General features: G+C 33.6%; 1 protein-coding gene across 1 annotated transcript; it reads left to right on the top strand.

Moving 5' to 3' along the window:
- The first annotated feature begins 391 nt into the window (after positions 1-391).
- LOC141829614 (gamma-secretase subunit APH1-like) lies at positions 392-24,113 on the top strand. The gene is made up of 6 exons (XM_074717128.1): positions 392-679; positions 18,108-18,263; positions 18,408-18,493; positions 18,584-18,709; positions 20,530-20,657; positions 23,778-24,113. The coding sequence occupies exons 1-6, from the start codon at positions 567-569 to the stop codon at positions 23,934-23,936; spliced, it is 768 nt and encodes a 255-aa protein (XP_074573229.1). The 5' UTR covers positions 392-566; the 3' UTR covers positions 23,937-24,113.
- The last annotated feature ends 1,600 nt before the right edge of the window (positions 24,114-25,713 follow it).

Below are 25,713 nucleotides of genomic sequence, written 5' to 3' on the forward strand. Positions count from 1 at the left end.
ATAGAATCTATCATCTTAACGGCTCCATACGATCGGACTTACGATCATTTGTGAGAAAAATTAATTTTTTCTTCAGAAAAAAGTGAAATTTGTCATCCTAACGGTCTCACACCTACTTGTGAAGAGGTAAATCGGAAAGCTACAATTAGTCACGATAGAAGATGGTATTATTTTGATTTTATCAAGATTCAATTTTTATTTACTTTAATAATTTTATTTTATCGTAATCAATTTAACTATATCTCGGAAGTCCAACTCGTTATATTGATTACTTGATCAAGTGTCCATTAATTACTGGTTTGGCCCCAAGTATCGGGTCAATTTAACTTAATCTGAAAAACACCGGTGGAGTAAATCCAGTAAACAAGGATCAAGTTGCTTTTCTCATGATTCTGCCTCCCTGTGCTTTTTTCTCGCCCTGTTGAGGTGTGCGGAAATAGCAGCCGCGAGAAAGCAAGCTCGCAAGGGGATTGCTGCCCGGTAAGTCCCGAATCCGGCTGTCGGTTGCTTGTCGGCCGTGAAGTGAAGGCGGTGACGGTGAGGAGTCGTGATAGGGATCGGATCTGATGACAGTGGCGGCGGGGTTGGGGTACGTGCTAATATCGCTCGGCCCCGCTCTCTCCCTCTTTGTCGCCATCGTCGCCAAGAAACCCTTCCTCGTCCTCACCCTTCTTGCCAGGTTTTATGCCTTCGTCTTTTTCTACACTCTAGCTTCATATTTACTAGCCAAAAGACATTGTTTTAGGGTTTCGCCATCGCAGACACATCCCCGCATTTCACATTCCTTTTCGTTCTCACATCTAATAGGTTTAACAGAAAATCCAACCATTTGGACCAGCTACCTTTTCCTCTTAATCTAATTTTTGTGAGGATCGGTAATTGAGTAGTTTGTTTGATTGCCAATTTATTTGTTGGATTTCCATGGGGAAAGTGTGTATTTTTATGCAAATGAAGAGATCAAATTTCTTGTGGTTTTGTAGGTTGTGTGTGCTTATCATTCTTGTATGAACTTTGATTGAACTGCTGGGGGTTACTGGAATTGTCAGTATAAAAGGGTTGGTTCTCTTGTTTACAATTGATAGCTAGAGCCTAACTAGTCTTTTGGATTGCAATGGTTATCATCAATTGCAAGTTTGATGCCTATGATTATTTCTGCAGTGGTATTGTGGTTATATGCCTTATCTGTATCTTTGTTCCTATGGTGTTTGGTTTGTCTTGAGTTGCTTTATAGCTTACCGTAATGTTGGGGATTGGACAGGAATGAATGTATTGGATAACAACAGAATAATCAAGATGAAGGGCAAATTAGCTCTATTGGAGATCATTGTTTACTTGATGATAGTGATGAAAAAAGTGGTTGCAGATGGGTGGTTTCTAGTAGTCTAATGTTTGTTAAGTGAACAATAGGAGAGTATTTGGTGGCTAGGGTGCATAATTTGATAGAAGTGGCTTTTGATGTTTGCATTTGTAGTGGGTCTGTCAATGAACTAGATATCGATAAAGATAAATTTGGAACTGATCTAAATACGAAATAGTTAACTTTTTGATCCATAAATGATTTGTGGGATTCTAATTCAAAATTGATTTTGTTGAGTTGTGCAAGCGAGAAAGAGATATGGTCTGTTGCTAGATGCCTAGATATATTTGAACTAGCCAATTTAGAATCGAGATAATAACGAGTAGGAGAAAAAGAAATGGAGGGAGGCTATTCCTAGAAAAATCACTTTGCTTCAACCTAGTATATAGCTCTCATCTTTAGGTATTGGCATCCTTTTCACAAGTTAAGGGATGAAGCATTTCTAGTTTACCATCTTTTGTAATTAAAAAATTCTCTTCTAAATGTATTTATTTCAATGTCTCTGTTTAGATGTCTCTTGCTGTTACACCTTGAGTCAACGTCAAGAGGGCTTGAGTGGAAATAATATTATTCAATCAATCAATACGATATGTATGATGCACCTTCTATAGTCCAACAATACATGAAGGAAATATAAAATAACTTATACGTGATTTGCTATATTGACTATTCTAACTCTTTTAGCTATGAATGGTAATAATGCAACCTTGGAATGCAGTAGAAAAATGTGTTAAACTAAGTCCTCTAGTGGAGAAATTAACCAATTGATCTTCAAAATAGATAATGGGAGTGGAGGTCCTAATCATCATAGTGTCTCTAATGTAGTGGCTATAAACTTTAATATTCTTGGTTTGCTCTAAGAAACTAGATCACTAGCAATGTAAATAACATGTTTACCAAAATCATATCATATACAATTTTTATCATGCATAAATCTTGTATTGTGTTAGACAATACATCAAAAGATACTGAAATTTGATATTAGTCAGCATAGATTATTGAAATTTGAAACTACTCTACATAGTTAATCTCTCCTATGTTGTTGTCATGTCATATTGAAACTCATCACCACTTGACATATTACAAAATGTGTCAAGGTGAATTGGCATAATGTTTGTCATTTGTATAGCTTATGTACATATAATGCAATGCCAATGTATCATTCTGGATTTGACACAAAGTCTGAAGTTAGCTATTTATATGTATTCTCTTCTTCTTTTTCATCTCCTTCTCTATCTCTTTCCGATTCTCCACTGACATCATATGTCAAAATGATACTGAAATAGTATTGTCCCTATTAAAGTTCAAAACTCTGGCACAACCTTCATCATACAATAGATTGTAATTCATGTATAAAACAATACAAGCCTTACATATGAATTAGAAATGAAAAGAATCATGCAATTTAGTTCAATTTAATACAAATCGAAAGGTAAAGCAAACCTATAAAGAAATAAAATAAATCCAAGATACTAGAGATTAAACTAAATTTATTATAACAAGATTTTTTATCATATGGTAGAAGTATAAAAGGTCGAACAGAGTGGAATCTTTAAGTCAACAATGGCATTAAAGAAATAAAATCGTGTCATATGAAGATACAAAGTTAGCGATAGCTAATTTGAACCGACATGGGAAGAACATAATCGACACAAAATCGATAGTAACTTAGAAATCATGTTGAGGAAATTGGAGAAGAGGAATTTTATTCCTTTAAATCAGAATATATTATACAACCGTAACTTATAGATGATAACACAGCAAAATAAGGAAAGATAACTTATCAAAGAAACAACTACAACAAATATATATATATATATATATATATATATATATATATATATATATATATATATAAAGAGGAAAAGTAGCCTATATTAACGTATCCTAGGAGATTAATTAGCTAATTAATTGTAATTATACAAGGAAGCAAGAAATATTCTTCATTTCATGATTCTACACTCACCCTCTAGCTAAATTGTAGATGCTGATTAAGCTTAGTTTGGATATTAAATTTTCGAAGTTACTCCTTGTTAGAGCCTTAGTGACAAGGTCTAAAGACTAGTTGGCACTTATAGTAACTTGATTATTGTCTCTTTTATGTTTTCCTTGAAATAGTGATCAATCTCCATATATCATGATTATGATTATGATGCATTGGTTCTTTATCGTAGAATATTTTCAATAACAATCCTTAACTCTTTTAAAAGTTTTCATAGCCACATCCCTTCACATATACCATGTCTCATTGCTCTAAATTAAGTTTCTGCATTGCTTCTTGACACACCACACCGTTGCTCTAAATTTAGTTTTACATTGCTTCTTAACACAATAGATTGTTTTTTGCTACACCATGTAACTACATTTTTCTATACATATGTGCACTAGCTAAAAGTTGATCTTCGATCTACTACTATTGACCTTGCCCAATTAGCTACGTTATATAACTAAGTTTCTAGTTGGAAGTTGATCTTAAATCTACTATTGATCTTGCCCAATTAGCATCACTATATATCTTAATACCCGTTGATTTCTTGGGATACAAATCCTTTCCTAGTGTTAGTTTTAAATACCATAAGATCCTATAGATTGCCTCCACATGCTCTTCATTTAGATCTCTCATTAATTGACTCACCATAATAACTGAGTAGCTTGTGTGAGATTAGTATATGAGCTTGCCCATGAGTCTTTGATATTTGCCTTTATAAACTAGTGTACACTCTTTGGTTCCTAGGTTGATTGTTGAATCAATGGAGTGTCTGCTGGCTTGCATCGAAGGTCCAAAAACATATTTTTGATTAGAGACTGAGATCCTTGATTATGACCAAGCTATTTCCATTATGAATCTTTGTTTTCAATTTCTTTGGCTAGTAGACTCTTGAGTTAACTCCTATATATGATCTCTAGTATGCTGATTTTGGTGAGTAGGGGCAATTTCTATTTAGATATTGATCGGATTTAATGAGTGGGGGAAATATCTAGGTCATTAAATCTAATATATTTCTTAATTGGTTAGATGATATTAAAAATTATTTTAACCTATATAACCTAACCAATAAGTACAATTTGCTAAATTCAACACTTAGTAGTTGGTTGAAAAAATTGATAATTTATCCCGATCATTAAAGACCAAAACAAGAGACTATCACACATTGGCATGAAATGAAAAGACGATGAAAAAATATGTCCCACCAAATTTTAAGAGACGACTGCCTAACATTTTTCATGTCATGCTCCGAGGTGTAATCCCGCACATTAAGAGGTACTCCACTCGGTGACAATATAATAAAAGAGATTTATTAAAACTATATAAACACGATAACTATGAAATTCATCAAATTTATTTATTTATATATATCACTTTCTTTGTATACAACAAAAACTATACGGATAAAATAACAAATGAAATAAAACGTAAACACAACAAAATAAAAATCAAACCAAATTAGGAATCAAGATCGAGATTTCTGAGCTATGTACACATTGAAATCAACTATAATATTAAAAAGGGTGTCTGTGCTTGCAAAATTGAGGCTAAGAGAAGTAGACAATAAACACAAATTGCTAAATGGGTAATTAGAATAAATGTGCATTAATTAATCTTGTTTCAGAGGTCAAGGAAGTAGAGTAGATTACAATCTCTTATGATAACTTTAAGTTTTTCTTTAAGTTCTTGATATATAAATGTATATCTATAATCATCTTGCATTTTTATCTTGAAATTTAAAATTACAAATTATCATCATGTTATCATCAATTAAGATGAATTTTCAATTATTATCATTTAATCAATAGATATATAGGTCATCAAAAGTATAATATCAACATGGATAATCATCACAAATCATGAGTATTAGCATGCAAAATATCATCAATGATCTAAAACTGATAAAATAACTAAGAAGTGAATTATTGAGTCAGTGTTCTTAGAGTGTAATAATGTCATCTGACATATGGGCTAAAAGCCCTCTCATTAGTAGAATACAATAATAAAGCGCCATCATGCAAATAAATATTGACTGTGGACGACTCATGCTATCACAATTTATGTGGATAGTGAGGTACTCTGGTATAGGGCCAGGCTTAGAGTTTTCACTTTTAGTATTTCATGTTTTCCATTTATCACAATTGTTCAATTTTAAATTCACATCTTATCGATTAGTCTAAATGACAAACCCAAATTAACCTTTTTTGTATGAATCGTGATAATTGATTAAGATGTCGTCATAGGATTATAAACATAAAACTATGAGTTCCAACAATAAGAGTATTACTAATATGAAAGTTCAAGCAAATCTGAAGTAAGGTATGAATCGAAGAATAAGTCAGAATATTTATTTTTATTTTTAAAACAATCTTTCTCATCTTAATTCCTATTTGAATCCACATGTGAACATGAAATAACATCAATTATTGACACTCCGATGATTTAATTATTTTAATCTATTTCGGTATTTGTGAATAAACTTTTTATCCCATTGGTGAAAATAGTCATACAAGCATAGATAATCTATTTATGGAGTTATTAATGCATAAGGAAATGTATAATAAGTCAAAGGATAGAATTTATTCACTTTTATTTATAACAAAAATTTTGAGTGTCGACGGTTCACCGTGCTCCACTTGAACTCGTATCTACACATATAATACGAAAATAACTCAAATACTCAAAATGATATCCAATAGCATAATAACATAAGATAGATCAAATCTCGATCTCACTACTTTGTAATATTTCTTTGATTAATAAAACAATGGAGGTGTTTTGTTGATACAAAATGCTTGAACTAATCGAACCTAAACAACAAATCATAATTAGTTCAAATTAACTAATTATTTTTCAATATCATAAATAATTATTTATCAATTCTTACCCCCCAATTGGTCATTGTACATATGACAATTTCCTTGAATGAGAATACTGGAAGATTCAAAAACAAGGAAAAACTATGATTCCCCTTGGTTTAGGCAACACCAGAGTTGTCAGCCCTTGCCTTGGCGCTCCAACAGTGGGTGGCAGAAATAGCAACACTTGTTGCGATGAATAGAAGCAACCAACAATATTCGTTGCTTTTGGTTGGAACAAGAAAGAATTCTTGAGAAGATGTTGTACTTACTTTTTCTCGAAGAGGACAACAACTAAGTATTGCTGCTATCTAGTGAAGGGAAGAGAAGATGAGGAGCTAAGTTCCATTGTTGGAAGAACAGAAGATCTCTTACTAGGAATAAAAATAAAAATAAAAATAAAAATAAAGCTACTGAGACAGTAAAAGGGAAGCGAGTAGAATTTTTCTCCTCTTTGCTGACGGCCTCGGTTAGCTTTGACGGGCTCCAGTGACGGCCCTGGATAGCTTTAGCAGTTGTTTTGGGGGCTAGAGCTGTTGCTCTTGTTGATTTGTTGGTGTTATTGTTGAACAAAGAAGGGAAATGTTGTGCAAGACAACAATTATTTTGTTGTTGTTGGTCGCTTGAAAAGGCAGCAAGGTGTTGTTGCTATTTAATGGAGAAGAGGAAAAATAAGGTTGTTAGTGCTAGAAAAATGAAGGAAGAAGAAGATAAGAAGGGATTAGGGTGCGTGGAAAGAGGAGAATAGGTGGCAAGCGGCGGGTTCGCATGCGTGACATGTAGCGACGATGGAGAGAAAGCTCGAGAGAAAAGAAAAGAAAAAGTTTCCTCAAAATACCCTAATTCGTTTTAAATTGATTGAACGGGTTTAACTCGTTTAAAACTTAGCCAAATTAAATCCAAATTGACCCCTGTTTGAACCCATGTAATCCTTATCTCCGTGTTTATCCATTGGATTCAATTCAAAATCAATCTGACTTTAACTCAATGCCCTCATTTCGTGTTTAACAATTCGATTTGTCTTTTTTTCTTGATTCATGATTTTAACAAATTTTAAATTTAATATTTTTTCTTTATAAAAATCACCACTTGATATTCTCCCCCACTAAAAGAAAGTTGATCTCCAAATTTAAGTAAATGAGGAGAATCAGTACATGAGGAGAATAAGTGAGGATATTTGGTGGGCATATCATCCTCATGGCCTTAAGTTTCTTCTTGATTAAAGTGGTGCTCCCGCCCAACCTTTACCAGATATCCATTTGTTCCACAAACAATGTTCTTTGCGATGTAGAATACAAACAAGAAAATTTTCATATGCCACATCAAGCTGCAATGGAACTGTGAGATTCTTCAGTACATATGTTGTTTTGGGGGATAGAGCTGTTGCTTTTGCTAATTTGTTGGTATTGAACAAAGAAAAGTTGTGGAAGACAACAATTATTTTGTTGTCATTGGTCGCTTGAAAAGGCAGTAAGGTGCTGTTGCTATTTAATAGAGGAGGAAAAATAAGGCTGTTGGTGCTAGAAAAATGAAGGAAGAAGAAGATAAGAAGGGATTAGGGTGTGTGGAAAGAGGAGAATAGGTGGCGAGCGGCGGGTTCGCATGTGTGGCATGTAGCGGTGGTGGAGAGAAAGCTCGAGAGAAAAGAAAAGAAAAAGTTTTCTAAAAATACCCTAATTCATTTTAAATTGATTGAACCGGTTTAACTCGTTTAAAACTTGGCCAAATTAAATCCAAATTCATCCCAGTTTGAACCCATGTAATCCTTATCAAATTAATCCGACTTTAACTCAATGCTCTCATTTCGTATTCAACAATTCGATTTGTCTATTTTTCTCGATTCAAGATTTTAACAAATTTTAAATTTAATAGTTTTTTTCTTTATAAAAATCAACACTTAACATTCTCCTCCACTAAAAGAAATTTGATCTCCAAATTTAAGTAAATAAGGAGAATCAATACATGAGCTGAATAAGTGGGAATATTTGGTGGGCATATCATCCTCATGGTCCCAAATTTCTTCTCGATCAAAGTGGTGCTCTCACTCGACCTTTACAAGATATCCATTTGTTCCGTAAATGATGTTCTTTGCGATCTTGAATACAAACAGGAAATTCTTCATATGTCACATCAAGCTGCAATGGAACTGTGAGATTCTCCAGTACATATGTTGGATTTGAAACATACTTCCATAGCATAGAAATATGGAAGACATTATGAACTTCTATTAAAGCAAGGGGTAATGCAAGTCGATATGTAATGACACTAATCCGCTCCAAGACCTGAAAAGGTCTGATAAATCTAGGAGCCAACTTCCCTTTCAAATCAAATATTTTAATTCCTTTAATAGGTGAAACATGAAGGAATACACGATCACCTATTGCGAATTTCAATATTCTTTGTCTTCGGTCTGTGTAATTTTTCTGTCAATTCTAAGCAGTCAACAGTATCTATCTAATAATACATACTAACTCAGCATCCTGTTGAATACTCTGTGGGTCTAAGAGTTGACGTTTCCCAACCTCATTCCATAATATAGGAGATTTACATACTTTGCCATAGAGTGTTTCAAAAAAATATCATCTGAATAGCAGAGTGGTAATGATTATTATAGACAAACTTGATCAAATGTAGATGCTCCTTCCAACTACCACCAAAATCTAATACACAAGCACACAAAAGATCCTTTAAAGTTTGGATAGTATGCTTCAATTGTCTATCAATCGAGGATGAAAATCAGTGCTAAAACACAGTTCAATATTCAATGCCTTCTGAAAATCATATCATGAGAAAATTCTGCTTTTGGGCCTAACTCCAACTCACTAGCTATAGTCCTGATATATTTATCTTCCATCTGATCCGCTCAACCAATAGGGATTGTGTGATCAATGAGACCAATATACCACATAGTGACTATTTTACTTCAGTCAAATCTAACTTTGAAAATTGGCTGACTATCTTAGTAACTGCTACACTGTGACTTACCAATATTCCTCTAGGCTTCCTACCCAATGCCTCTACTACTACATTAGCTTTTCCAGCGTGATAGTTAATAGTACAGTCAAAGTCTTTCAAAAACTCCATCGACTTTCTCTGTTTAAGGTTTAACTCTTTTCGTGTAAAAAAGTATTTCAAACTCTTGTGATCAGTGAATATCTCAAAGGTAACTCTATAGAGGTAGCGTCTCTAAATCATGAGGGCAAAAATAATAGCTGCTAACTCTAAATCGTGTACGGGATAATTCTTCTCATGACTGATGAGAAGCATAAATTGCCACTCAATCATGCTGCATTAAAACAACACCTAATTCATGAATAGGTGCATCCGTGTAAAGAATAAATCCATCCCCTCTAGAGGGAATAACTACATTGGAGCACTCACCATCTCTGCTTGAGTTCCTGAAAGCTTGCTTCATAAGCCTTAGTCCAAGTAAACTTGACCACTTTTCTAGTCAACTGGATTAAAAGTGTGGCAATGTTAATCCTTCAACAAATCTCCGATAGCAACCGACTAGTTCGAGAAAATTATGAATCTCCTATACTGACTTTAGTGGTTCTCATATGACAACCGCTTTGATCTTTTGAGAGTGCGTTTGGTTTAAATAATCATGCATAATTTTGGTTATGTGATTATTAGGAATAAAATATAATCTAATATTATTTTGTTCAACCCTAGATAATGCAACAAAAACTTAGTTATATCTCGGGCAAATTGAGATTTGATAAAATTTTAGGGGTATTTTTGTCCGAAAGGGCAAAAATTAGAGGATAATTTTGGAAATTTTTTTTGTTAACCTTGGAATCATGTAAAACCTCACACTTCCGAGGTCATCACATTTCAGGTTATATGCCCTCACTTGCTGACGCGGTAGGTATGCTCCATTACTTGGGAATAACTCATTACTTAAATCAAATAGAGTTAAATAACATAACCTTAGGTAGATAACCAAGGTTATCAGCAGTAATCTTCAACCAAATATGCCTTGAGGGTCTATTGAAATACCTTTGCTAGGAACTACATGTCTTAAACATTTCACAGAAGTAAGTCAAAAAACACATTTACTGAACTTTGCATAAAAACGTGCTTTCAGTAATGTTTCCAAAATCATGCCGAGGTGCTATTTATGCTCCTCTACTGAATATGCCAGAATATCATTAATAAAGATAATTACAAAACGGTCTAAATAATCCAAGAATACCCGATTTTCTATAAAAGCTACAGGAGTATTGGTAAGCCCAAATGACATTATCAAAAACTCAAAATATCCATACTGAGTATGGAAGATAGTCTTCGAAATATCTGTATCTCTAATCCGTAACTAATGATATAGCTTGAGTTCAAATTGATCTTCGAGTACCGAATTTAAGCTGATCAAATAGATCATCTATTTTTGATAAAGGATACTTGTTCTTGATAGTTACAGAATTTAACTGTGTATAATCAATGCAGAGCCTCAAAGATCTATCTTTGTTCTTAACAAAAGGAACTGGAGCATCCCAAGGAGAAACACTAAAACGGATAAAATCCTTGGTTCCTCCAATTCACTTGGTTCCATCTGATATTGAGCTTTCGATATTGAAGCTGTGCCAAAAAGCAACTCAATGGCAAGAAGATATCTCTTATATCCTCGAGAAGGATCCATCTTTCTTCTTAAGAAAAAGAACTAAAGCACCCCAAGGAGAAACACTAAGATTGGTAAAATCCTTGGTTCCTCTAGTTCTCTTGGTTACATCCGATATGGAGCTTTCAATATTAAAGCTATGCTAAGAAGCAACTTAATGGCAAGAAGATATCCCTTATATCCTTGAGCTAATAATTATTGAGCTGGGAGATTTGAAATAATAGATATTCCTCAATCATTAATCCCAATAAATTCCCACCTAGTGGCATAATGCTCTGACAACCAATCAATACTCAGAATAATATCGAATTTAGTAATCTATAGCACTTATAGATCCACTATAAGGACATGACTATTGAAGTCCAAGGGATAACTCTTAATCTCCTAATCTGACATTAATACTTCACTTGATGGTGTTATCATCACCAATTCTCAGAGCCTATTATGGTTGCCCACTTGAAATCAAACTAGGGTTCGAATATGTCTCCAAGATGGAGATAGATACATCATCCATACCTTGACCAACTTTTGGATCAACAAATGCATGCTTATGTGTATGGCTGCGACTAAGATCATCGATACAACCCCAACCACAAATAGTTCCACCTCATGGCATTGCTTGACAGAATCAACTAAATCTTAATAATCAATCATATCTAAAAATACTTAAACAACAAATAAAAGAACATCTAGGTCCCATAGCTTAGAGATACACCTCGATTTGTGTTTAATTTCCTTTGTTAGAAACCACAAAGTTAGAAAACAAAAATCAAGAAATAAAACCAAAACCCACTTACAAAAATGGCAAATTGAGCTCTAATACCACTAAAACTGTCATGCTCAGGGGTGTAATTCTCGCACACTAGAAGGTACTCCACTTGGTGATAGTATAATAAAAGAGATCTATTAGAACCATATAAACAAGATAACAATGAAATTCATCAAATTTATTTATTTATATATCATTTTCTTCATATACAATAAAAACTGTACGAATAAAATAACAAATGAAACAAAATGTAAATACAACAAAATAAACATCAAACTAAATCAGGAATCAGCAGGTCGAAATATTTGAGCAACTCTATGTATAAGCTAAAATTAACTATAATATCAAAAAGGGTGCATGTGCCTGCAAAACTGGAGGCTAAGGAAAGTAGATAGTAAGCACAAATGACTAAGTGAGTAATCAGAATAAATGTGTATGAATTTAATCTTGTTTAAGAGGTCAAGGAATAGAATAGATCATAATCTTTTATGATAACTTTAAGTTCTTCTTTATGTTCTCAATTGATATATAAATGCATATCTATAATCATCTTGCATTTTTATCTTGAAATTTAGAGTTAAAAATTATCATCTATTATCATCAATTAAGATGAATTCTCAATTATCACCATTTAATCAACATATACTGGTCATTAATAGTATAATATCAACATGGATAACTATCACAAATTATATGAGTATCAACATATATAAATATCATTAATGATCTAAATTAGATAAATCAACTAAGAGTGAATCACTAGAGCCAGTATCCTTAAAGTGTAATAAATATTATTTGATGTATGGGCAAAAAGCCCCCCTCACAGGTGGAATACAATAATAAAGTATCATTGCGTAAATAGATGCTGACCGCGGGCAACCCACACTACCACAACTCATGTGGGCCGTCAGGTATTCTAGAATAAGGTTAGGCTCAAAGTTTTTACTTTTAGTATTTCATTTTCTTCATTTATCACAATTGTTCAATTTTAAATTCACATCTTATCGATTAATCTAAATGACCAACCCAAATTAAACTTTTCATATGAATCATGGTAGTTGATTAAGATATCATATCCACATGTAAAAGTTATAAAACATAAAACTACGTGTTCCAACAATAAGAAATATCAATAATATGGAAGGTCAAGTAAATTTAAACATAAGTATCAACCGAAGAATAAGTCAGAATATTTATTTTAATATTTAAAATAATCATTTCCATCTTAATCCCCATATGAACCCACATGTGAATATGAAATAATATCAATTATTGATCCTCTGATGATTTAATTATTTTAACCCATTTCGCTATTTGTAAATATACTTTTTATCCCATTTGTGAAAACAATCATATAAGCATAATAATCCATTTATCTAGTTATTCATGCACAAGAAAATGTATAACAAGTCAAATGATAGAATTTATTCACTTTTATTTACAACAAAAGTTTCGAGTATTGACGGGTCACCGTGCTTCATTCGAACTCGTATCTATATGTATAATACGAAAATAACTCAAATACTCAAAATGATATCCAATAGCATAATAACACAAGATGTATCAAATCTTGATCTCGTTACCTTGTAATATTCCTTCGACTGATAAAACAATAGAGGTGTTTCGTTGATACAAACGCTCGAGCGAATCGAACCTAAACAAAAATCATAATTTATCCAAATTAATTAATTATTTTTCAATATCAATAAATAATTATTTATCAATTCTTATTCTCAATTGGTCATTGTACATACGACAATCTCCTTGAATGAGAAAACCAGAAGATTCAAAAACAAGGAAAAGCTATGATTCCCCATGGTTTGGGCAACACAAGAGTTGTCAGCTCTCTCCTTTGGTGCTCCAGCAGTGGGTGGCAGAATTAGCAATGCTTGCTGTGATAAGCAACAATATTCGCTGCTGTTGGTTGGAACAAGGAAGAAGGATCTTGGGAGATGCTGGACTTACTTTTGCTGGAAGAGGACAACAACTACGTTGTTGCTGCTATCAAGTGAAGGGAAGAAGAATATGAGGAGCTGGAGTTCCATTGCTGGAAGAACAGAAGCCCTTTCTAGGAATTAAAAAAAAAAACTACTGAGACAGTAAAAGGGAAGGGAGGAGAACCTTCTCCTCTTAGCCGATGGCCTTGGCTAGCTCCGATGGGCTCTGACGATGGCCCTGGCTAGCTTCGCCAGTTGTTATTGGGGGCTAGAGCTATTACTCTTGCTGATTTGTTGGTGTTATTGCTGAACAAAGAAGGTAAAGGTTGCTGCGGAAGACAACAATTATTTTGTTGCTGTTGGTTGGCTGAAAAGGCAACAAGGTGCTGCTGCTATTTAATAGTGAAGAGGAAAACAGAAAAGGAAGAAGAAAAGGCTGCTGGTGCTGGAAAAATGAAGGAAGAAGAAGATAAGAAGGGATCAAGGCACGTGGAAAGAGGAGCACAGATGGCGAGTGGTAGGTTCACAAGCATGGCATGCAACGGCGATGGAGAGAGCCCAGGGGAAAAGAAAGGAAAAATTTTTCTCAAAAATATCTTAATTTGTTTTAAATTGATTGAATTGGTTTAACTTGTTTAAAATTTGGTTCTGTCATAACTTGGTCAAATTAAATCCAAATCGACTCCAGTTTGAACCCATGTAATCCTTATCTCCGTGCCTATCTGATGGATTCAATTCAAAACCAATCCGACTTAAACTCAATGCCCTCATTTCATGTTCAATGATTCGATTCATCTATTTTTGTCAATTCAAGATTTTATCAAATTTTAAATTTAATAGTTTTTTTTCTTTATAAAAATCAATACTTAAACATTTTAAGTGAACAAAATTCAAAAATAACATCCTAAGTTTACTTACAATCAATAAACTTTTAATTAAGTTGTACTCATCAAAGAAGCCTCTTGATAGCTTAACTCAAAGTCCTCTGTTGACATTTTAGAAGAGCTCCCAATGACACCTTAAGATGAAACACTTGATTATGCAACTTTAGAAGAATCCTCTAAATTATAACTTTTCATGATATCCGAAAAAGCTAAAAGAGAAAACATAGAAAAATAAATATGATCAACTATTAATGCAATACATCAACTTAAAGACTTTTATCAGTACATTTTCTTCCATGGTTACTTGTGGTTTTAATGTGTCAAGCAACTGAGTTATTTTCTTTGTTTTCTTCTGTCCACCAAATTGAGAGCTACACTTTACATCTAAGAGTTAAATCTCTTGATACTAGAAATGAAATTGTACTAAATAATAATTATTATAATATACTCAATACACTAAAATTTTATAATGCATTTATGAAACTTAAATTTTCATCTATTTTGGAGCATTCATATCCTTCATATGTACTTCATATGACCCTATTATGAGGAAAATTGATTATAATGATTATTTATTTAACTTGCTAACTTATTTAAGCTTTAGTTCAGTTTTCAAATGAAGGATATGCTAATTTGTTGGAGAATTTGAGCATTTGTCTTTGTATATTGACTTTATCATAGGTACTAATTTTGTGTATTCATCCTCAACATTACCTCTTTCATGCCATGTCACTATTATGCTGACATGAACATCATCTTTGCCACATGATTGGTTAGATTACAACATTTCTTATTTGCTAGAAGGGGCGACCAAAAAGGAAGGACAAACCCTAAACACTAAACCCTAAACAAAATGAAAACTCATAAGGAAAAATAAGTCTAAAGAACAAGATGACAAACACTTTATGCTTTATGAAAGGCAAAGTTCAAATGATGCTATAATATGAGTAATTGAAGAAGCTCACAATTTATGCTAATATTATTTTTTATAATTTGGAAAGGACAACCTAATAATGCTTTAATTAGACTTTTAAATTTGTAATTAATTTTGATAAATTTTCTAATTTAGTTGTTGGAGTTTGTTAACTTAATTTAAAAGGAATAATTTACTTGAGTTTGATAGGTATATTTAGCACAGTATATGGTAAGAGTTTATTCGAAATATATGTTCTCAAGCCATTATTGATCTCCTAGTTTTTTCAATAGTGAATCTATAAAAGTGATGTAAATAATCAAGTGTTGATTAATCAAATTTCTTCTTTGCTAATTTCTATGTGAGGTTTATTTTCACTTTGTGTGATAATTATCCTTTACTTCATTAATTTCATCGAAGTTTATATGTAGCTTGATTGTTCAACAAGGAACATACATACTCTACGCTGCTCAGTTGGGTAGAGCAAACTTGTAACTGAAGCTGCTAATTTGTAGTGTCAGAAGAAGGCTTCTTAGGTGATGGCTTGGTTGAAGGATATGGTATGCTTGGACAGGCAGGAAGTGGAAAGTTACGCCACTCAGTTGACATGATCCACCACGCCATATGTACTAGAAATTGTGATAGTTTGGGGAAGATCCACCACTACCCAATCTGAACAAGGAACAGTGTGCCTCCTGTAACTAATGCTGAACCTCTGCTCAGTGGAGCAAACTTGCAGCTAAAACATCAGTGGGCAGTGCAAACTTGCTGCTAAATCTGCCAATTTGGAATGCCAGAAGAGTGCTCCCTTGGGTAAAGGATATAGTATGTTTGGTCAGTGGAAAGTCACTTGTCTCTATTGAGAAGATCCACCACTTCAAATATACCAGAAACTGTCTTTGTTTGGCGAAGATCCACTGATTCCCAATCGGCAGTGCTGGACGAGTGTAGTGATGAGTTGGATTAAGGTAAAGGCTTCATGAGAGGTGGATGGGGACTCATGATGTTCAACTCAGGAGATGTTCGGATGTAATGGTCTTTGATGAGTGAGCATGTGGGCGAGGGCTGCGGGAGGCACACGCCGTGGATTGTCTTAAGAGGGTGGTGGCAATGGGGGCATCCAAGGACTTGGGTTCCCTTGGCATTGTCAAGCCAGTCAGTAGCGAGCTCACCCTTGTCAAGGTGGCGGCGGGAATAGCTGGAAACTTGGATTCATCCACATCAAGACGGTAGTGGGGCAATGGACGAGGGAATTTAAGGGATGAACAAAATCAATGCGTTGTCCGGGGTTGTGCTGAGCGTGAATGGGAGATGCAGTCTTTGGCGAGTTTGGGCATTCTCATGTGTTGCTAAACAAGAAAAGTTTGTGCAATTCTGTTCTCCAGGGAAGATTTGCTTATCAATTGAACAAAATAGTACCAACGCACGGAATGGAAGGTAGAAGAGATTGGTATGGGATTTGATACCATGTTAAGGGAAAGAATTTGGTTAATTATCTTAAATAGTTCTTCTATGTATTTTATTAACTAATGAAAGTATGACAGATATGTCGTCTCTGATATTATTTTATCGGATTCGATACCGGATTGGTCTTTAACAATTATTATTATATTATTATTATAACAACCATAACCAGATTTTGATTAAAGACAGAGGAAGCAGAAAGAGAGTTTGGTTTTCTTTCTACTTTTAAACATGTTCAAATTCTTCCATGAAGCATCTTACAAGGAGGATAAATTGATGGTTAATAATTGGAACTGTGCAAGATCAGAATTTTGTTCATTATAAAATATGTAATGAAATCGTCATCCACAAGCATAGTGCTGAAGGAATAAGCTGAGGATTTCTATTGTAACTTGCAATGAATTGGTTTTTATTAGGTAGTTAAACCTGTTTTTTATCCATCAGCCTTCCATTGTTTTATCCAAGGATTGAAATTTCGTGCCGTATCGGGGGATACGGGCGAAAAATTTCGTTCCGCCTAGGCACCGGCACCGCGCCGGCACAGGAATTTCGGCTAGGGAACGTCTCCGGAGGCGTCGCCCGGGCTCGGCGATGCCTCCGGAGGCGTCGCGAGGCCTCGGCGACGCCACCTGAGCCCAGCGACGCCGCCGGAGGCCCTGCCCGGGGTCGGCGATGCCATCGGGGCCCGGCGACACTCCGTGCGCGGGCCATGCGTAATCGCGCGATTTTTCTTTTTTTTTCGTTTTTTAAAACTTAGGATTTAATTAGGTTTTAATAATCAATTCTAGCTATAGTTCAAAATTATAATTCGAGATAATTTAAATAGGCTTTATTAAAACCTATAAAATTATCAAAAAAGTTTATTTTTTATTTTTAAATATTTAGATTAAATTTTTTATTTTAATTAATATATTTTATATTTTAAAAATATCAAAACTATAGTGGCACGGTACGATACGATACCGAAATTGTATCGTTCCGGTCCGGGACCGAAACTCCGAGATGGCTCGATATTTTAAACCTTGGTTTTATCCTCAAACTTCAGTCTCATCTTTATAGCTTCTGTGTAGAGCCTATGGCTCCTGTAGAAAATTCAGCTGTTTATCCTCAAATTTAGCTGTTTTTATAGGACTTCTATTTTGATACATGTATATGTTCTTTTCGTGCTTAGGTTTCTATCTTTTGAAATTAGTTACAATGCAATGGAATCTTAAGGAAACTTGCATGAAGAATCTGCAAAGACAATTTTTGTTTAACACCATGTTTTAACTATCCTATAAAGTATCCTGATTTCCGGATGGTAATTTTTGATTGCAGCTTGCTATTTTGGCTCGTAAGTTTGATAGTCCTATCAGGTGCATGGAGAGTCTTTCTTCCTCTGAATTCCGCAGCTTGGTGGCCATATGTCATTTTAATATTCACATCTGTTGGTTTTCAAGAAGCTACAAGGCTTATGTTTTGGAAGCTTTACAAGTATGTGAAACCATGCATGGATGTATAACTAGTTGCATTTTGTAGTCGTTGCCACTTATCACACTAAATATTTCTACAAGGATTTGACTTTTAGATCATACATCGTAGTGTTTTGATCTAATTTACTTATTTAAACTTAACCAGGAGGTTGGAAGTCATATTAAATGCTTTTGCTGAAGAAAAATTCAGATCTTGCCTTTCTTGGACTGATAAGATGCAAATTGCTTTGGGTAAGCTTTTAAGAAATTTCATCTATTGTATTTAGATTGACTGAGTCTGTAGGTAGGATATCCACTGAGGGTATTTCATTTCTCATTCAGCTGGTGGTTTAGGGCATGGTGTGGCTCATGCTGTTTTCTTCTGTGTTAGTCTTTTGACTCCTGCATTTGGACCAGCGACATACTTTGTTGATAGGTGCTCAAGGATTCCATTTTTCCTTGTTTCAGGTCAGTCATTCATTTTTATTTGATGGTGTGTATTATATCCAAATAGACATTATTTGTGTCTGTGTTAGTACTATTTTTCCTTTTTTCTGATTTAACAAGATTTTAAAATTTTTCTGACTTAGGTGTTGATTTTCAAAGCATTTATTTAGAAAGAAAAATGATACGCTACATGAAAAATGTAGTATGAAACTCAATATGACACACTCAACTGCATGGATGTGGGTCTCACTGCATGGATGTGGCACCCATTGCATGGAGTGTGTCATGTTAAGTTTCATGCTACATTTTTCATGTAATATATCATTGCTCATTTAGAAAACCTGAACAGGACTATTCATGATTGGTTTGCGATCCATCATTTTCCTATAGCAGTGTTGCACCTCACCTTGAATGTTCCTGTGAGATAGATAAAAAACCATAACTTAGAATTTAGTCAACCATTTCAAGTGATTAAATATCAGACCTATTGGAAGTAGTATTAAGGGAAGGAAAATAATATGTTCGACACAAGGTTCAATACGTTGGGCAAGTCCCCCTCATGTTTGGAGACATCATTCAAGCAATTTGTTTTAAAAACAAATCCTCAGTGAATACTATTCGTACTGTTTTCTTGGTAAATTTAGCATACTCCTTTGTAAAGAAAATTCATAACATGAAGATAGCAAAAAAAGAATTAGAACAAGGTCCTGAATGGAGTTTGTATTATTTTCTGAAATATCTTTTGCATGGTGTTTTGCCCTTGGAAGCACCTTTGTAGAGTTTGTATCTTATCGAATTTTGTCATGTTTTCTTTCCCTATGCCTTTTCAAATAAATAAAAACATGCAATTTCGGTTTAATTTTTCATAAGAATTTGAGAAAGTACTAAGCTACTACCATTGACATCCATTTAAGTGGACCAACTACTTATGGGTGCCATTGTCACAAGCAAGCATAAGTTCTCAGTTTAATGTTTTGGCTTCCTCCAGTGTAGGCCATGGTAGCTAAAATTATGATCAAAACTTTAGGAGCTTATGATCATATGTTTCCAAACTGTTCCGAGTTAGATTATCGATAGAATCTAAATTAGGGTATGATTTTATGAACCTATGATATGTACGACTACTTACTGTTCCTATGTAAAATCTTGGCCCCCAACAACCTTTATTAGATAAAATATATATACATTCAATCCAATTATACATTTTAAAATTTAAAGAATAACAGTATATATTGCAAATCAATTTTTCCATGTCATATGATTACATAATGTCTTCAATTATATAATAAGATTCCTTTGAACAATTAGAAGAATTATTTTTAATTATTATTATCAACTATTTTATACTTATCATTCATTAGAGACGTTATTTATTGCTATATAAAGAAGAAGCATTTTAAAATTGTATTTTATTTTTCAGATATTTGTTTATACTATATTATAATGGAATGATAGTGGTTAAAATGCTCATAGTAATACTACATGTTGAACATCTGTACGGCACACAATAAATTATAATTGCCAACTGTTATTTTAGAATAATTTAATTAAATTGTAGGATCTGATGAACGATTTTGTTCTTAGGCTGGTTCTTAGGTAGGATCTCAATGCTAATTACCTTGTTATAGGTTCTTCCTTTGTAGGTTTTAGAACTATAGTTAGAAGTCTTATAACGTGTAGTTAAATGAAAGTTGGAAAACCTCAACGGTAGAAATTGTGGAATATTCTTCAGCAGTAAGGTTTTAGAGATTTGACAGTGATTGCAGTTAATATTAATACTTATCTTCTATTTAACTTTGCTTTTCTTTTCTGTATTTGATTAGTCCTTTGTTATTCTGCAGCAATTATTTCCCTTGTATTTGTGATTATTCATACTTTTTCCATGATTATTGCGTTCAATGGATATGCTGATGGGAGGAAAGTCGACCAAGTAATGGTTCCTGCCGTTCATATTCTTGCTGCTTTCATGGTGAGAATCTGACCGCATGAGAAATTGGATGTTATTTAATTTCTTACATTTTCTCCAGACTAAAGTTATTGTCAGATGATATTTCCTAATCTCTGCTGTTTCGAGTTAGTAATTGTTATTTCATTCACAGTATACATAATTTTTCAAAAATACATTGTTTCTGATTATTCATCTTAGATATAGTTGAGATTAATATGACTTGATGATGATGACAAAATATAACTTTAACTCGATAATTGTAAAGAAGTTATAAGGTTTATCCGTGTGGGATTCATTTCAAGGAACCAAGACAAATTATAAATCTGAAAAAAAAAAACAGCTGATTTACAATTGATATCCCAAACCATAACTTCCATTTCCTTCATCAGAACCATTTAGTAATGAAACGGGTGAATAGTATTGGTGGTTAGTAGGCTAGATACGTTATACACTCAACAGACTCCATCTCAAACCTCTATGAATTCTAGCATCTATCAATGGGGGTTTGTAGGTTTTCGTAAGAACATAGCTAGGTTCTCAAGAACCAGATGCATTCATTAATCAAGATGCCATAACACAATACCATGGAAGTTTGTCACTGTTCATGCATTAGGTGTCGGTTTTATGTTGTTCAAAGTGTTGACAAATATGAGGTTGTGCTTACAGATTCTCTTCATTAACAGCATGTCTGGCCTATCTGTGACATATCCAACAGTTGTCCATTTATTGTCCTAATTCAGTAGAAAAAGAATCCTAAATTTTTTGCCATAGATAATAAACAGGAAATTCTTGGAAGGTGCATTATCGATAACCATTGAGAAACTTAGTATTGATCAAAAGCTGTACAACCTCTAAAGTTCTTGTTTAACCTTGGTGTAATCCATAACAAAGTGTGTCTTCTTTCAAAAGTAACCCTCAAACATTTCTGTTTCCTTGAAGAAGAAAATAGAAAACTTCAGAAGGAAGTAGCTCAGCTACAGACTTCTGTAAAAAGTCTGGAAAAGGATTTTGTGTCAAATAAACCTCTCACTAAGGCTGAAGTAAGAAACTTGGCCATTGAAATTTCTAAGCAGCCAAAATTAATAGAAGAAGAGGTAGTAAAGTTGATTGAGGAATTAAGGTAAAGTGTTAGAAAAGCAGAAGGTGTTTTGCAGGAAGTTAAAAGATTGATTGGTGGATGATGCTTAGAGAATAGTAATTACTTGAAAGCATTAAAATCAACAGATACTATTGAGGCTCCTGCAAAAGGTTTTGCTAAACCAAGTGATTATTCATCAACTATTGATATGCTAAAAGCAGTGGTTAAGCAAAATAATACTTTAATTTCTTTGCTTATATCACAAGGAGAGTTGATTAACGGATACTACTTGGTAGACGCCGATGCTTCCTCTTGCTGAGCAATTGATGAGGATTCTGCTATCACCTCTGGCTCCATAATTAGCCTGGGTAAAGTGTCAGCGAATACATTTAATTTTCTATCTATGTGTTCAAAGTGTACCTTTACCCCCGTTCCGGTGATGAAATCAGTAAAAGCCAGCCATCTAACCCTTGAGAGTTTATTTCTTGCAGTCTTATTATGGAAGGAAATTATCGCTTAACAATCTGTTCTAAGCGTATTTTCTTCTTTATCAAGAAAATGAATCTTTAAGGCTGTCATAGTTTCCATTGCCGCAACTATTTCAGCATCTATTACTGATTTAACCACTGGAAATTTGTCATGTGCATATGCACATTTTTTCAGAACTTCTGGGATCATACTTATTCTTCTTCCATTTACAGACTCCTCCCCATCCAGTCATTGATCCGTCCGTCTCGAGTATAATATATGCACCTTCTGGTGGTATGTCAAGATCAGGCAGACTTTTCACTTGCTCCTTAATCTGTCTGACTAACTCCCAATCTGATGCCTTCATTCTTTTATCACCATGTATTAAAGTTTTCTCATAAAGAGGACCCAGTTTAGAACTTAAGTTTGGTATATAGGTTCTAGCATAATTCAATATTCTAGCCAAGACCTAAGTCCTTTCTTTTCTTTGAGCTGATCATCTTTTACTTCAGTAATCTTTTTGATTATATGAGGTTGAAGCCTAAGCTTTCCTTCCCCAATTTTAGCTCCTAAAAATTCTATTCTTGGTACTACTATCTTGCACTTGGTTGGAGATAAGACTAACCCATGCTCTTGACATAAATTGCATGATTTCTAAATGCTTGATATGTTCTGATTCAGTTTGAGAAAAGACAAGAACATCATCAATGTATACTGCAATAAATTCATCAGTACCTTTGAATACATGGTCCATCTTTCTTTGAAATATGGCTGGTGCATTTTTCAATCCGAATGGCATTATCTGCCATTCAAATAATCCTTGCGGGCAGATAAATGCTGTCCACTCCACAGAATCCGGATCCATTGCAATTTGATGAAAACCTGATTTCAAATCAAATTTGGAGTAAATTTTTGAATTAATATCAGTCCAAATCTTCGAATCCACCACATTTGTAGTTATAGACTTCCATCTGGAAATTTCGTCATTATAAAGACTTATATTTGTAGGTAACACCAGCATCGCACCTGTTTGTTGCTGTGCTGATGGAAGTGTCCATTGCTCTGTATTATATGCTCCTCGAATTTTCCCCAGCTTTGCTCCCATATAGGACATACTTCTTTGCCAGTTTCAGGTTCCACTGAGGTTCCAGATTGGACAATCATAGCCATAGTTCGATGCCTGCTTTTACTAGGTCTGATCACCTTCAACTTCAGTAACTGATTAACATGTTTTTCAAAAATAGCTTTTAATGCAGGGGTTATGTGTGAGAGAGGCTTATCTTGTATAGTAATGTTTGGGTTGATCAGGTCCAGTTTGCATACAACCTTATTCTTAGCCCAGTGTAGTAATGAGTCTTTCCCAATAAATCCCTGCTTCTTCAACCTTTCTATCAAATTACCATGCATCTGCAATACTTTTGAGTTATAAGGGTTAGAGACAAAGCATACTTGTTCCTGAATCTCCATATATTCATATTCATTCAACTGAAGTTCTTCGATAGCAAAAGCTATCATGACAATCCATAAGACAGTATGTATATTTTATACACCACTATCACATTCTTATCTACATCTCCTTGCTATTGCTATTGCAGACGCTCATAAATCTTGCACCAGGCGGTTGCATTATAGGTGTTCCTCTTCTTTGCTGCGTTGGAGCTATAACTATGTACTATTGCTGGCAGATGGTCTGGAGGAAACTGTCCGAGCCAGGAAGAAGACAGAGGAATGCTTCTGAAATCCATATCCCCTAAACACTGTCGAGGTAGCCAGTTAACCATTTTATCATCCATATGTCCGAGTTACGGATGATCACATGTAATGCCTAGTGGGGACGGTGAAGTTCTGTAACACGAAGTTTTCTTGTATGGAGCGGAATGCTCTTGTACTTGGTATGTCTTTTACATGTACATCCGATCCTTTTTTTTAAATCCAATTTTATATAAGTTAATAAATATATGATATTATCGAATTGATTTTTATTATGTGTTCTATCGTATTAACCATTATATCTAGTTAAAAAATACATGTACGTAATATACTGTGTATCAATTTGAGTTAAATTTGATTAGACAGGTTAATTACGGACTAAAAGGATACGAAAAATGAGTGAACATGGAATAATCGATCATAGGGGATTTGTATACCAATTTACCACTTGACTAAAGTATTATAGGTATTTTATTGAACGCAGTATTATTCATTTCATGCCGTTGGGGTATAGTTGAGTTGGTTACGACGGAATAGATTTGTTGAAATGTGCAAGGATCGAATCTTGAGGGGATTTGTATACAATATACCATTTGATTAAAGTATTATAGATATTTTATTGAACTGTGTGAGTAAGATTTAGTATTATTCATTTTATGCCGTCGGGATATAATTGAATTGGTTATGATAGAGCAGATTTGTTGAAGTGGGCAAGGATTGAATCTTGACGAAATCGAGGTAATATCTTCATCCGTTGTGGTCAATTGTAACTTCTTGATTTACTTTCTCACAAATGATCGTAGAGTCGAATGTACAAGATTATTGAGTTGATGGATTTCACCTATTTATATTATTCATTTCATGAATTATTCATTTTACCTATCTAAGTTTTAAAATTTTTAAAACGCAGCACTTTCATATTATACCCTATGTCTAATTTTTTTTTCTTTTCGCATTTAAATTTTTCTTAATCGATTTAAAAATTTGTTAATTTTAATTTATGCTATCGAATTTAGATATAAAGGTATGAATAAATTAAGTAGATTTTTTATAAGAGTATATTAATTTTAATTTGAAATGATCTATCAGTCAATTTTATTTAGTTCTCTAAGGATATCTATTAGTTTCGGATAAAATTGATTGATGGATTAACACCATTCAAAAATTTAAAAATTTGGTATTTTTTGAATTAGGAGTCCTAGTAACTCATTGGTGATGTTAGTTAGTGAGTATTATTATCCTAGATCTTATAACGAGCTAATAATAAATTTTATCAAATCTTTGCAAGTTTAAAATTTTACTGTTCTCAATTTACGTGGTCGAATTTAGATCTAAGGGTATGAATACATTAAGGAGACTTTCAGAATTATATTGATTTTGATTTGAAGTGATTCAAAATTTTCTAAGTTCATCAACCAATTTTATCTAAAACCAATTGATGACCTATACCATTCACAAATTTAAAAGTTTAAAATTTTTCAAATCATGAAAGTCCTAAGAATTCATTGATGATGTTGATTAATAAATATCATTGTTCTAGTTTTATAATGAGCATATGATAAATTTTATTAAATTTTTATAAGTTCAAATATATATTGCTCTCAATTTACATTGTCGAATTTAAATCTAAATGCATTAATACATTAAGGACTTACAAGAATATATCAGTTTTGATTTAAAGTGCACTTCAGAATGTTCTAAATCTAAAATCAATGTCCTTCTGTAAGCTTTCTCAATATATTTATATGCCCTTATATTTGAATTCGACAATGTGAAAATAATAAAATTTTAAATGGATAAAATAAACATTTGAATATGGAA

The sequence above is a fragment of the Curcuma longa genome, chromosome 5 (genome assembly GCF_044706935.1).
Source record: "Curcuma longa cultivar G26 ecotype Majalengka, Jawa Barat chromosome 5, ITB_CL_G26_1.1, whole genome shotgun sequence".
NCBI lineage: Eukaryota > Viridiplantae > Streptophyta > Magnoliopsida > Zingiberales > Zingiberaceae > Curcuma > Curcuma longa.

What these genes read in the sequence shown, in the direction of transcription:
- LOC141829614 (XM_074717128.1), top strand. Translation starts at nt 567, where the DNA reads ATGACAGTGGCGGCGGGGTTGGGGTACGTGCTAATATCGCTCGGCCCC. An exon ending in GTCCTCACCCTTCTTGCCAG is followed by an intron (nt 680 to 18,107) that starts GTTTTATGCCTT and finishes TTTTGATTGCAG; the next exon opens with CTTGCTATTTTGGCTCGTAA. An exon ending in ATATTCTTGCTGCTTTCATG is followed by an intron (nt 20,658 to 23,777) that starts GTGAGAATCTGA and finishes TTGCTATTGCAG; the next exon opens with ACGCTCATAAATCTTGCACC.